Genomic DNA, 15,617 nt, shown 5'->3' with positions numbered 1-15,617 from the left:
AAAGATTGTACGTTTTTAAGCGCTTATAGTGAAGATTCAGAAAAAAACTTGGCAGTAAAAAAAAAAAAAAAAAAAAAAAGAAATTAAATTAAGTAAATATATTTTAAAATTATTGAGAGGTGTTGACCTTTTTTCTATTGGAGATAAATTCTGTGCATTTTTTAGCCAATTACTTGTGATTTTACAATCTTGCCACTCAGACTTAGGGTTAATAGTAAAAAAATTAAAAACAGCCTCTAGGAAATGGAGGATAATTTTCCATCAAATTTATATACTCTATATTACTCTAAATCCATTTTTTCATACCATCAATTTTTCATGGGGTTCAGCTCACACGTGCTTGCCTAAAAGAGTAGAGGGGGTATAAGAAAAAAACATCGCTTTTGTTTGTATTTTTTGTACCAATAATGGTGCATCCCCCCTGTTTACATTTATTATTTTTTATCTGGTTCTTGTATTTGATTTTTTGTATTTTTTATGTTTTTTGATTCTTAGTTTCGTACATTTTTGGGTTTGTACGAAACTCCCTTTAATTAGAAGAAAAAGGAATTGCTAGCTTCGTGATGACGTCACGAGCCCAGCGCGTATTTCGCCCTCTTTTGAAATTCCGCTGACGTGGAGATTGGACGTTTGTTTCATTGCCCGGCGCTGAAAGTGGAATTTTGACGAGCCTCCTTCAAAGAAGAAAACCCGGCAAGAATACCCGGGTATGTGACGAGACATACTTCTGAAAACTATCTACGTGACTACGGTTTTGCACGTATTTTAGAAGGAGTGAAATTATTTTAAAGAAAATACCTTATTTTACGTGACAAGGAATTTTGGAACCTCCTACAAAGAAGAAAACCCGGTAAAGATAACCTCGGCCATACTTCTGAAATCCATCTGCGTGTCTACGGTTTGCACGCAAACATGGAAGGAGAGAAAATTCTAAAAGGACTTTAAACGAGAAAAAAGAAAGAAAAAGAAACGTGCCTGAATGGCTTTCAATTTGTGAGTACGCTCCTAAAATTTATTTCATATGCGAGTGTGATTAGGAAATACTATTTTGAATCTTATTATTGTATTCGTTCATGGATACGACATCTTCATTATAAGAACCACTGTTATTTTTTTTCATTACATGTTACTTTGGCGTTTCATAAGTTTAATGCCTGCAAAGGGAAAAATTTGCAACTAAATTTATTGTGAATAAAGTCTCTTCTTCGTTTCAAAGCAAGACCTTTATACTTTATTCTTTATCCCCCCTTTTTATTACATGCTGTCATGTTTTTTTCAGGTTAGTTACTTTAGCGTCGAATTTATTTGGAAGCAAGATAAAATTCCGACACTTTCAAAATGTGTATCAATAAAAATCAAAATTATTAAAAACTTAAACTTACCTTCGAAAACGTTATCCGTTTTCTTTTCTAGTTTTTTCTTAATTCTTTCAATCCGTGAAACGTGCATAATAAGTTTGGCGAAACCCAACACGAGGAGGTATTGCCGTTAAATCACAGCTTAAGTCAAAGTTTTTCGCAATTTCTGCTTGCGGTCCATGTAAAACTCTCCATTTTTAACATATTCTAAAAAGCGCGTCCATGTCTTCACTGAAAAAGATCTTACATTCCATGTTTTGGTCGGAAATATGCACATAATGCACTCGTTTTTGTCTTTGTTTACAAACATTTCTTCTTCACTGGAGGCAGCCATATTGAATTTTTGACACATGCTACGATGATTGTGATTGGTTGATTGTAAGGAGTAAATAAAAGAAGTATTCTGATTGGCTACTTTTTTGTACGAAGACAACTTAAGAGTTAGCATTTTTTATGGATTAAAATTATATTATTTATTAATACAGCAAAATCTTGCTTGTGAAATGTTTTTCCATGTTTCTTATGATTTTATACATATTATATCCAAAAATCATGTCCACCCCTTTTACATCTCATTAAAAGTAAGAATTGTCACACTGGGCCGACGGCCTATATCTAGTGTTTATTAAAAAGGTACTACATTAAAGTAATTGTGTTTTTACGTTATCTTCTCATTATACTTTAGTTAGGTCTTAAAGATTAAGGATCGCTTCATGTGACTAACACTTGGTTTCTTTATGAATTACGTATATATGCGAGTGTTCATGGATTTCCTTACCTCTCAAACCTTGTGTATATACTCGTAATACCTTTTGGTTTAGAGAAGTTCGGTCATTGATCAATAAAAGTATTAATCAGTAACTATTTTTTGTTATAAGATCCTTTTCTATAGCATAGGTGATGGCGTTTTACTGCCATTTCCATTAATACATTCCAATGTCAATCCGCATTTTATCTGATGGAAATCCGTTTAATTTTTATGGTGGCGTCTCCATTTTTTCTAGACTATATAAAATGGTTATCGCAAAAAGAAGTTTGTTTAGGTTAAACCTGGCATGTATTCGACTATTTTTTTTTATTTCGTTTTAAACAAAAAGGCTGTTCTTAGCGTAACATTATTTGGTATCTGAAGGAAGATCTGGATTGTTGCAATTAAAAGCAACAGACATCAACATTAAATACAAACTATTTGAGTTTGCTTTATTTATGTACCTATCAAATATAACTTGGCTATTTTGCAGTATAGTTAACAAGAAAAAGCGTTGAAAGAAATAGAGTAAATGACTTTTACCAAACGCAACAAAAATTTTATTTTATTGATCTGCGTAGATTTCCAATTTTAGAACTTTTTTTAGGTGTTTGTCTTTTAGAACAGATAGGAGAAAAATATTAATTTGCGGGCATTAAACATAAATTACCCAAATATTGTTACAGAACTTTGTTATAAATAAAATAAATTAAATCCTCGTCTTTGATACTAATGTATACCTCGCAAGCCCCCCCCCCGGGGGCTGGGCATGAATTTCAAAGACCATATGTAGGGGCAACCCCACATATAAGACAATTGCCCTTGTGGCAATCAGTTATTGGTCAATGTAGGGGAAACCCTTCATACCAATTGTCCCTATCCAGCTCCCCTACTCCCCGGGGAGTTGGTCCCCATTTCCCCTTCACTTTCCACATTAAAAATGCCTTGTGCCTAATTTGCTCAGTGGGGAAGCAAATAAAACCAACAAGTCCCTCTCCCGGGGGCTGGGCATGAATTTAAAAGACCAAATTTGTGGCAGTCAGTTATAGGGCAATGTAGGGGAAACTCTTCATACCAATTATCACTATCCCGCTCCCCTACTCCCCGGGGAGTTGGTCCCCATTTCCCCTTTACTCTCCACATTAAAAAACGGCCTTGTGCCTAATTTGCTCAGTGGGGAAGCAAATAAATCCAACTAATGTATACCTCGCGCTAACGCAGACCCTGCAATATCACAGTAAAACGCCATAATACAAAATTATACTACCATTGCACTTAGCGATGAAGCTGGAGTCGATAAAGCTGTGTTTGATCTTGATATAGGGTTTTGTTTATTTAAGTCAATCGCCGGACGGAGACACCCATTTACAGAATAAGATTTCGAACTGTCTGCGCATGTCTCTATTGAAAACAAAGCTCGGTAACAAGATCAAACAGCTTTTCACGAGTCAAAATGTACGAGAAATCAAATGTGTATTAAAGCGTTCTTAAACGATATTGCAGGGTTTGCATTCGCACTTAACATCCGTAAACAATAAAGACGACATATTTCATTTCATTTATAACAAAGCAGGATCAAATATTTATATTAATCTATATTATATTTATCTTAGTCTGCACGTCTGTGCGTTCCAATCTTCTCGGAAACTACTCAGCCAATCTGGCCGAAATATTGTATGGACCTTTGTTATGATAAGGTAAAGCGGTAGGCGTGTCAGAAACTTCGTGAAAAATATTGAATAATTCGACCCACTGTCTTTCTAAGCTTATAACTACGCGAAAAATGTAATTCAACCCCTACTTTTTTTTTTCAATTAAAAGAGCAAGGACCAAGTTTTCATTAAAAAAAAAAAAAAAAAAAAAAAAAAAAACAAACAACGTGATTAAAAAAAAAAAAAAAGGTTACAAACTTCGAACTTTACAGGAAAATTTCTAAAAAACACTTCTTTTTTCTTTTAAATTTAAATATATTATTCATTGATCTTTTATATTCAATTTGTAATATATAAAACTTTCGTGAGTAAATTAATTATTTACTTTTTAATAGACATTTCAAAATGGGAGGGGCGTGAATTAAAAAAAAAACGTTTGTCTAAAATATTATATTCGGTTTATTGGAAAGAGCATAAAATTTCATATTGTCAGTAAAAATATCGTAAAAATAGAATCATTAGAAAAATTTGGATAGACTTTTAAAGTTTAAAAATTGAAAAATACTGAACTCGTAAAATTCAATTAATTTCATTACTGTTTAAAAAAAATATTTCTATTACTTTTTATACAACTTTAATAGTTTATTTTGGAAGTATAATCCATAAATAAAATAAACAACCCACTTTTAAAAGAGAAATTACGAGTTTTTTATATTTTATTCGCAGTTTCGTGTTAGGAGTGTAAAAAATTCCTACAAAAATTCTGATACACCTAGTAAAGCGGACTATATATTATAGTTTCCGTTCAATCCACAGTTATAGATTAATATATATATATATATATATATATATATATATATATATATATATATATGGATTATTCGCCACAATACCATATTTACTCTACACTTTTGTCAGAAAGCACTTATTCTAGAACAATGAGCTGTAACTTTTGCCTGTTTTTAATGAGCGAAAACATCTAATCTCTACTTATATATAAAAGGCATTTTGTGTGTCTGTATGTTTGACTTCTTTTACTATAGATTTGGAAACTGCTGAGCAGATTTCTTTTTTAATTTCGCACACATGTACTTTATGTGTCGGGGAGTGCTTTTAGGTTTTGTATCGGAGTGTCTCAGATAACTATCGAAAATCGAAAAAATTCCAATTAAAAAAGGAACGGCACGATTTTGACCAAAGTTAACACCCTTAAGCAGTCTAACAAAGCAGGTGCATTCGAAGAGTTTTATAAGCGCACAAGCAGAAGGGCCCGACGTTTAAAATTAATAGTAGGTTATTTGATAAGATAGGGGCGCGTTCGAAATGAATATTCTTGTTTAAACCATAATTGACCATAATACTTGACTTTTGCATTTAAACTTCAGTTTAAGGCATTATATAAAAATACTTTTATAAAATCAACGCTAGGTTCTCTACAGTGCTATGTAGACTACACTGTATTATGGACTAAGTCAGTTAGGGGAGGCATGTGAAGCTCTCTCCCAATGCACGGAGGTTGGTCCCTAATTAGAGCAGGCAACAAATCAACTTGATTAGAAATGGGTGATTTCATCAATTTCGATGATAATCAAAGTATTGCAAGGGTGGAAAATTTGTTGATCCTCATTTAATCTCGAGCAACGTCGGGTCTTTCTTCTAGTGTTATATATGCGTGTACTAAGTATTTATAAGTTTATGAATTTATGTGTGCTATATCTCACTTTTTTTCTGTGTTTTTTTTCTGTGTTTTTTTTTCTCACCTTCTTCATTTTATTGTATTTTTCACGATTTATTCTTCTCTCATCTAAATATTTTCCTGATTCCAATTACCTTTCCAGGTCTCAACAGTGATTGTAATGGAAAGTCTGTAGCTAAGCGACCGGTTACCTTAAACGTCGCCTGCGCCAATGAATTTGGTAAGTTAATACGGTTTTAAAATATTCGTTTTTTGTTTTGTTTTATCTAGTTATTTATTGTATCTCTTTGTGCATGTCTTATTTTATTCAATTACCTTATTTCATTATTGTAGATAAAATAAATAAAACTATACAGTATCTATATATTAATACCGTTGTACCTTTAACGTACGTACGTGTCACGGTTTCCAGATTATAAATCGGGAGATCCTATTCATTAAAAAGGAAAATATAAGGTGCTAACATACAATTGCTATATAGAAACGCAAATTTTATGTTCGTAGTATGTTATCACCTTCTATCCTCATTTTTTAATAAATAGAATCTCCCGATCACAGAAGAAACAATGTAAAAAAAAAAAAAAATTAAAAAATTAAATAAAAAAAAATCATGCTGCTTTTGGACCGTGTATGAAACTAAAATATGCCTTCTTGATCTTCTGGCTAGGATCCACGGGTAGTATCTGCTCTGTCTAAATATGGTATCATGATATTGTGGGGTTTCTGTTCGCGCCGGGTGTCCATACAATGGAAATATGTCAGAGACTCCTATAAGGATATTGGAGATAAACCGTAATAACTAGATATATTCTGAAACTACACTAATCAGATTACTTAAAGAAATACTTTTGCGGTTTTAACAAAATGGCTACAATAATATTGCAGGGTTTCCATTCACAGAAGCAATATATTACATATGAAAGATGCCGCTGTGGAATTTTCACGGGTCCCGTTAGTTTATATGAATGTTTTACATTTTTAGTGATCATGTGTTTGGTTGTGTTTTTATTGTATACTAATCAGGTCATATTGTGTATGTTGCGTTATCATAGATAACCCGCGGCGGCTGGAACCCCGTCACAAACCCACGCGTGTTCCAGAAGAAGGGGAAAACAATAACAGTAAAGAAATAGTTCTATTTACGCGGAAATGTATTTTTTCTCAGATAAACGTTTTGTCGAAGATAAACGTAAACTTTGCCCATTTCAAAATAAATGTCTAACCAAAAGCATAATTTACCAGGCCACAATATTTGCGAAAGAAAACCCGAATAACAAGAAATATGACGTAGGTATGACTCCCTTAAATTTCAAAACCCGATATTATGACCACAAAAGTACATTCAAAAATTAAAAAAAAAAACGAATGAAAACAACTCTAGTAAACAAATACTGGGAACTCAAAGAAAGCGGACGTTCACCGGCAATCTAATGGAAAATAGTAAGACAAGCAAACACATGTAGAGACCTAGACAATCCATGTAGATTATGCCTTCATGAAAAATTTGCTATCCTATACTTTAAAGAACCCCAACATCTATTAAACTGTATAAGAGAAATAGCGAACAACTCTGTTCACATGATAAACTTTACTCTAGAATAGCGATACAAAACAATTTTAAAACTAACAATAAGAATAGAAAATAAATAAATAAAATAAACATACATATGCATAAATTATCACACACACACACACACACACACACACACACACACACACACACACACATATATATATATATATATACATAAACTAACATAAGAAACACATTTAAGCTTGATTTAAAATAGGTCAGAACACTAGATACCTACGCTCCCCGCCAAAACAGCACGTACAAAGGAACGGATGAACTAGACGTAAACTGGGTCTTTGTCCTGTATGTGTCTGCTCATTGGCTGATTAGAAAGGGTGCGGTGGTAACTAGAAAGCTGATTGGTTAACTAAAAACTCAATAGAAGGTGCGTATATAAAAACGCGAGACAACCACAAAATCCTCGCATAAGCCTGATGAATCCTAGCGTGGATGAAACGCGGAATATTCTGTGTAGCTTAATTGCGATATATATTTTATAACTTACTACCTAGCTCTACCTACGTATTAAGCACTGTTGAAGTAAATACTTAAAGTTTACGCATAAATTTATACTTTCGTATATTAATTTATGTGATTAAATGAAGTAATCATATATATATATATATATATATATATATATATATATATATATATACTAAATTTTTAGTATTTCACACACACACACACACACACACACACACACATATATATATATATATATATATATATATATATATATATGGTTCCCTTCTAAACTAATAAATCGTGCATTATAAACCATTGAATACAACTGATAAGCGTAAAGTGTGAAATGTGAACCATATTTACTTTTATTTTATTTTGTATATAACGAACAAGCAATAGGTGAATGCTTCTCGTAAAAAATCAGACACCTCTAAGCTTTGTGAAATTTAATCATCAATTAAAAAACATATTCTAAACTTAAACTTCATTGAAGCATTTTAAATTGGGGGAAGGTAGGCATACTATAGGCAGAACTTCTCATTTGAAAGTTAAAATATTTCAGATTTTCATTGAATCTCATCCATAGTTATTGGACGTCAATTAAGACTGCTTGGATCTCATTAAGGTCATTAACGCCCAAACTTTAAATATTAACACTGTTCTTGATCAAAATTAGAATAGGGGTTCTAGATATATGGTTTAGTACAATTATATCTTGAGTTTAACATCTTTAGGTTAGGCAGATAAAATTGGTGCAAGTCTCTTTAGTCCGGAGAATTAAGTTTACCCGTCCAGGAACGAATATTCTTCTAGTATCATATATGTATAAGTGACTTATCATACAGTAAACACGATCTTCATATTATCTTGATAGATATATTATCACAATGTCTTTTTCTTTGACTTTATTTTGTAAAATAAATCTATATTGAGTAATTCATTATATGGATTAAAGTAAGGAAAAGAAACGTATAATCATAGAGATTAAATATTTTCCTCATGATGGTATTACGTGCAATTATATGCTAGCTAATATCCTCTGGATATATGTAAAATATTATTTTCACTCTCCTTTTTGAAATTGCTTTTTAAATGCATACATGAATCTACTTTCTTCTTTGTATGTCTTTGAGGCGTGTGATCATCAGGGCTGTGACAAGAGAATATTTTTATCATTGTTTTGACTCTCGAGTATATATCCGACACAGTTAGACACAGTTAATCAATCGAGAACCACATCACTCTATCTAAAAACATATAAAATATTAACTGATATATACTCGAGAGTCAAAATAATTAAAAGAATATTCTCTTGCCATAGCCCTAGTGATTATAAAACAGTTTCCCACCTTTCTACGCAGCAATTTTTGATCGCACCGTTTTAATTCCCAGACAGTTTAATGTTTTCCACCAGAGCCAGGGTGCTCAGAAAAAAAAAAAAAAAGATCCCATGTTAGTTGGATAAAGGGGAAAGGGGATATCTCTAGCTGTCTGGTCGACAACTATAGTCTTGTTTCTTTCTAAGATGTTGAAAGGAATGTTTCTCATTAACTTTGGCCATTGAACCGTTGTTTATAAGTGGGGTCTAGGAACTAACATTTTGCCCAAGAGCGTCCTGGACGAAGATGGAGAGCGAATAATATTAGGAAGAGAGAGAAAAGTAAAAAAAAAGAAATTGTATAACGATAAGATAAAGCGCGCGCGCGAGAGAGAGAGAGAGAGAGAGAGAGAGAGAGAGAGAGAGAGAGAGAGGAGGGGATGGGAAGCAAAGTGGAAATAACGAAAAATGTTGAATAGAGAAAGAGAGTCGATAACAAGGAAATTGTAATAGAGAAGCACATTAAAAAGATTAAAATGGTGGGTAAAAATGAAAAAAATGAAAATGAAAAAGAAAAAGATGATGTAAAAGCAATCGCTTAAAAAATGAATCGTGTAAAACTGAATTAGAAAGAGAGTAAAAGATTGAGAGAGAGAGAGAAAGAAATAGAGAGATAGAGAAAGAGGGAGGAGTGAAGTGGAAACCGATTAAAAAGTGAGTAGCGAAATACAGAGAGAAAAATTACAACGATGCTTGAAATAGGAGAAAGAAAGAAAGAGAAAGAGGAAAGAGAGAAAGAGAAAGAGATAAAGAGAGAGAGAGAGAGAGAGAGAGAGAGGGGGAGAGGGAGATAGAAGTGAAATAAAAAGTGTATAAAAGAATAAAGAGAGAAAAATTAAAACAGTCTTTAAAATAGAAATGAGTGTGTGTGTGAGAGAGAGAGAGAGAACGAAAGAGAAAGAGATAGGGATATGAAGTGGAAAGCGAATAAAAGGTATGTAAAAGAATAAAAAGAGAAAAATTACAACGGCCCTTAAAATAAGAGAGAGAGAGAGAGAGAGAGAGAAAGAGAGAGAGAGAGAAAGTGAGAGAAACAGGAATGAAAAGGAAAATGAATAAAAAGTGTGTAAAGAAATAAATAGGAAAAAATTACATCTTAAATAGGAAAGAGAAAGAGAGAGAGAGAGAGAAAATAAAAAAAAGAGTAAACATAGGAAAATAAGATGATGAAGACAGAACAAGATGAAAATGTAAGATAAAAAAAAAATTATAAAGTAGACACCACTTATCAGGGCCCAAAGGCCACTCGAGGATAAGGGTTAATAAGTGTACAGTGGTCAATGAGACAGTTACGTAGTAATTGTTAGTAGTGGAAATTTGGTCAATTTTATTACTTAAGGGGAACGGCTCATCAAGAACTTGTTTACGTTGGACTTGAAGACAACCATATTATAGTCAGCCGGAAAGCAGGCAAATGGAAAAGAATTCCACAGGTGTGCAGTTCTGAGAAAAAAGCTTTGTTCATGGAATCTACGTTTAGGTTTAGACACGGATAAAGAGTGGGGGGGGAATTATTGATAGTGTTTACAACTAAACGAGTGTTTTTCGTGAATATTTGGCGAGGAGGGACCATAGATTGGAGCTCAGACGAGCACTTGCCATGAAAATAACGATAAAGCAGAGACAGGTTCGCAACGTCTCTTCTGTCAGAAAGAGGATGTAGGGAAAAGAAAAGGACATCCCTTAATAGGCTATGAAGTCTATTTTGAACTCTCTCAAGGCAGGATAAGATCTTTCTAGCAGCTCTTGCCCAGATGTGGCAAGTACTTGGACTACCTAGCTCTTATATAGGTAGAGAATTGCATCAGCAGAGAGATATCTGCTGGATCGATAGAAGGATTCCACCATTTTTTCAGCGATCTTGGCAACAGATTTGATGTAAGTGTTCCATTTCAGACCAGGAGTAAAGGTCAAGCCAAGAAGCCTGTCAAAACATGGAGCCTCCCCAAGACAAGAGCATTCATTTCGATTGATGCCAGATGGGGATCAGAGCGTTGCTGATGTAAAGAAAAAAAGCCTAGTTTTAGATGCATTAAAAGTAACCAGCCACCTCTTTCCCCATTGTACCACATGCTACAGAACTAGAGGGGAGAAAATCAGAGAGAACTTGGTCGTTTACGGTCTTTGATGTAGTGCCATAGATGGTAGTACCGTCAGCATAAGGAAAAGAAAAAAGGACTAGAGTAAAACAAATAAATAAAGGGAGACAAAAAGAGTATGAATAAAAAGAAAGGGTAAAGGTGAGAGTAGAAAGTACATAAAATTAAGGAAAATTAAAAAAAAATAATATTAAAAAGAGTAAAATTATCCACATATTTTATTAATGAATGTATGTGCACGGATATCTACGTTCACGAGTGTTTGAAGTGATAGAATCCCCTCAGGGAGGTGTGTGTGTGTGTGTGTGTGCGTGCGCGCACGCGCGTGTGTGTGATGGAAGGATAGATAGAGGATACTTATGCTTATGTTTGCGATTGTATGTGTGTGCGTGTGTATGTATGTGTGTGTGTGTTTGAGAGAGAGAGAGAGAGAGAGAGAGAGAGAGAGAGAAAGAGAGAGATTATACCATCAAATATGATTACAATAAACAGAAAGAGGAGAGAGGAAGAGAGGGAAAAGCGCATGAATGTGTATAGGTGTGTATGTGTGTGTGAAAGAGAGAGAAGAGAAAGGTTATCCAAATGCACGTTTTACACACACACACACACACACGCACGCGCGCGTGCACACAGACACAGACACACACACACAGACACAGACACACACACACACACACACACAATCTCAATAATTTCATTGCCTGAAGAGGATTGGATTTGAATTCTCTGTTCCCTTTATTCTTAACGCCAATATAAATTCTTTAAAACTGACAAAAGCTCCACCCCTCTTTCTCTTTCCCCTCACCTCTAGGGACTTACTTTGGTCACGTGCTTTGTAAAAAGCGAGCGCTGTTGTAATAAGATTATAAATAAAACGTACGTATTACATACGATCGAGGGACATGCTATTGATTTCGAGGTAGAAAATGAAAATTATCTCATACGGCGATCAAGAAAAGCCAGCAATGAAAATAACAGTCCCGGGTGAGCGGAATTCTCGCCTCATAATTAAAATCGCATTAGTTTAGATGACGTGACCATGTCACACGAAAAAGAAAAGAGGAAATTAACCGGAGAGAGTTTTACAGAAAATGATGACAAATAAATAAGTGATGGCTGTATGATTTAAATGTAGAAACATACGTTTTTGTTTATTTAAAAAAAAAAAAAACACACACACACACACTAAATTTTAAGATTCATGAACTAATTATAATTACGATACATTCGTTATCGAAAATAGGGTAAACCAAATGAAGGGTTCAAAATGGGTGAAAATTGAAAAAAATCGTTATAGATTTTCTACATTGATCTTGGTTTATTTTTAATTTTTAATTTTCAATTTTCAATTTTAAATTAGTTTGTATGCGTGTCACATTGGTACAGTGGTAAAGTCCCCAGCTTTGAATGCTACAGTTTTGTTGCTGGTTTCGATTCTAGCTGATGCCAACGAAATTCATTTATTTTTACTTTTGAAATTCCGACTCTATAATAATATATACGAAATCTGGACGAATTAAAATATCATATTAAAGCGTATTTTACGACCGGGCAAAGACGGGCGCCCCCTTTCCGCTAATTCAACATATGATAACATATGAAATTTAGACTTCAAACTAAAAATCAGTTATGTACGTGTTAAAACGTTAACATAAGCATTCCTCAGTTGCCTTTCTATTGTTGTATAGTGGGTGAGAAATAGTGTTCACAGAACGGCACCCGTTGTAAACGTATAAACTGAATGCATTGTTGTGTAGCAAGTGAGTCATGTTGTATCAGAGAGTTATCATACGGGTATATATTACAGTGTATATTTACATAAAGGTATGATTTTTTTTAATAAGAAGAATAATATATGCTTCATACTTTTTTTTCCCCAAGAATTCTTCTGTCTTCACTGCTGGGCTCTGTGATGAAACATGGAATGATCAAAATCATAACCAATTCCTTCTTTTGTGAAACCACAGAACAACACTTCATATTTTTAAAATATAAATTTATTTCAGCTGTCTCAAATGGTCCTCACAAAGAGTCTGAATTTCGTGTCTACATGCTTTTGTTCACAGCCTCGCTTTCTGGCTTTTTGAAGCACGTCTGTTCACTTCCGTGATCAAACTCGAACTCTACTCCTTTCTCTAACCTTTCCGACATCTTGACCTCAGTTTTGTTACGTCATCATTAAAAAGCACACGTTTCTCAACGTGCGATCTTTCTACGTATGCCTACCCAAGCTTATTTTGTTTATTTAACCCAGTCACTTTATGTAAACATCCTCAGCTAAAACCCATTGCTACACTTTATTCTATAAATAATAAATAACTCCCAATTTAAACTATTTTAACAATATCACTGGATAGATAGATAAATAGATAGATAGACAGATAGATCAATAATAACTAATTTCACTTTTAACCATGTTATTATCTAGCACTATTTCTAAATTAAACTGCTAAATTTATAAAGCCTTTGTGCATATATCTGAAACATCAAGACGTTTCTTCGTTAGAGTTAGGGGTAGGATTAGTATTTTTTGTTTACTTTTAAATGTAGATATAATGTAAATATAGGCATTTATGCCGACGACACTACAATCTATGGCAAGACTTCAAAGGCTGGCAATAGCCAAGATCTTTCTGATTCTCTCTCTTTTGATCTTCAGCACGTGGTGCAATGGGAAAAAGGTGGCTGCTTAATTTTAACACACCTAAAACCAAGATTTTCTTTTTCAACCATCAGGACTGTTATCCCCATCTGGCACCAATTGAAATTAATGGATTCCATCTTGGGGAAGCATCATGTTTTAACAAGTTTCTGGGACTAATTTTCACACCCGATATGAAATGGAACATATACATCAAATCTGTTGCAAAGATTGCCAGAGAAATGGTTGGTTGGTTCATTCTGCTGCCGATGAAATCCTCTGCATGTATAAGAGCCAAGAACGTTCTAGAATGGAATATTTTTGCTGCATCTGGGAAGGAGTTGTTGGAAGTATCTTATCTTACCTTGATAGAGTTCAAAATCGACTTCGAAACCTAGTAGTTATGCCTTTTTCTCATCCCTGCAGTCTCCTTTCCCACAGAAGAGACGGTATGAGTCTATCTCTGCTCGATCGTTTTGATAGAAAGTGATCGATTGAGCTCCCCTTTTGCCCCTACCCCTTACCAAACTTTCGCAAACAGCACTCGACTAGCTGTAACTTAATTTTTCACACTCTCTAACTGTGCCGAAATCTAGACGCAGATTCCATGAAAAAAGCTTCTTTCTTAAAGTTGCTTACCCATAGAACTATGCACCACTGGCTTGCTCTTACTGACTACAATATGGTCGTATTCAAGTCTAATTCAAACAACTTCTTGTTGGGCTGTGCCCTTAAGTAATCAAGTCATATCTAATTTTCACCACGAACGATTATTACGCGTTTGTCCCGGTGACCACCGTCCACTCTTTAACCCTTATCCTGGAGTGGCTTTCGAGCCTTGATAAGAGACTACTCCTTTGGAAAAAAAATATAAGTTCCTTTTTAATTTGATACACTTTTAAATGTTTTCCATTCATGTATTATATCCTAGATATCGATAAGCTCGTTAGATTTTCATCTGTATTTTTCCAATCCCCATTTATTCAATTATCCACTTGTATCATGTTTATCTGTCCATTTTAACTATGCCAGTTTTACACTTCCGGTGTTATCCGTGTCAGTTTACCGGCACCATTATTACCTTGATTAACTGTCCCATATGATATGCAAGGCACGATTGCTGACAGTTTCATAATTGGTTTATACAAGAGACAATGGCGATATCATTGTATGTTTAGAAGACACTATCAAAACTTTCATATTGATCTTGCAACAACCACCTCGTCACGTAAGCTTATATCATTACGGAGGAATTTTGTAAATCCTCGCGGATTATCATCGTCCTTCCCGTTGACATAAATAGCTTTTCGTCTCTCCCAAATACTTAGTGACGTCTATTTGTAAAGATGATCGATGTGGCACTTTTAGAGATGCTGAACGCTTCTTTTTTTGTTTTCTCTAGTAACCGCACTCGTTATTTGTATAAATGTACTACTAAAATATTCATATATAATAACGAAATTACAACAGTAATTGAATTTTCCATGTAGAAATTATTATTCGGTGAAACCTTCTATTAAATCTATGAAGATAGCTTGTTCTTATTTCGTCAGCCGTGACAGGGTAAAAATATTTAGAAATTCGTAATTTTATTCTTAGTATCGCTTGCAATGAGGATTAAAATTTAATTTTCAGAAAAATTTCACTTAACTGATAACTTAGCACTTACACCAAGATGAAGGATAGTTTAAAGCAGGGCTCTGAAAGCTTCTTCACTTTTATTATCTCCTTAATTAACATGTAATCGGAAAAAAATATATAGACTGACCTTTAGCAGTAATAGTACGTTAAAAACACCCAACAAGAAATAGAAACCATAAAAAAACAACAAATAACTTCATTAACTGATCTTAGATTTAACTTATTTCTTATAGTAATTTTCGTCAGGTATATCGCAATGAACTAAATCTTCTTTTCCCGGTCCTCATAGAGGATAAGAGGGCACGAAATACACGTCCGATAACTTCCACATCAAATTATCAGAGAGAAACTCTCTCGATTTTCCGC

General features: G+C 34.0%; 1 protein-coding gene across 1 annotated transcript in view; it reads left to right on the top strand.

Moving 5' to 3' along the window:
• The window catches only part of LOC145279781 (solute carrier family 35 member F4-like), a 601,960-nt gene that overhangs the window by 150,196 nt on the left and 436,147 nt on the right, over window positions 1–15,617 (top strand). The window contains exon 2 of the mRNA XM_080131107.1: window positions 5,597–5,674. Coding sequence (XP_079987233.1) covers window positions 5,597–5,674 — 78 coding nt within the window. The remainder of the gene's footprint in view (window positions 1–5,596; window positions 5,675–15,617) is intronic.

The sequence above is a fragment of the Euprymna scolopes genome, chromosome 7 (assembly GCF_053919585.1).
Source record: "Euprymna scolopes isolate OS-2025 chromosome 7, ASM5391958v1, whole genome shotgun sequence".
Classification (NCBI taxonomy): Eukaryota; Metazoa; Mollusca; class Cephalopoda; order Sepiida; family Sepiolidae; genus Euprymna; species Euprymna scolopes.
This window is presented reverse-complemented; position numbering and strand designations above follow the sequence as displayed.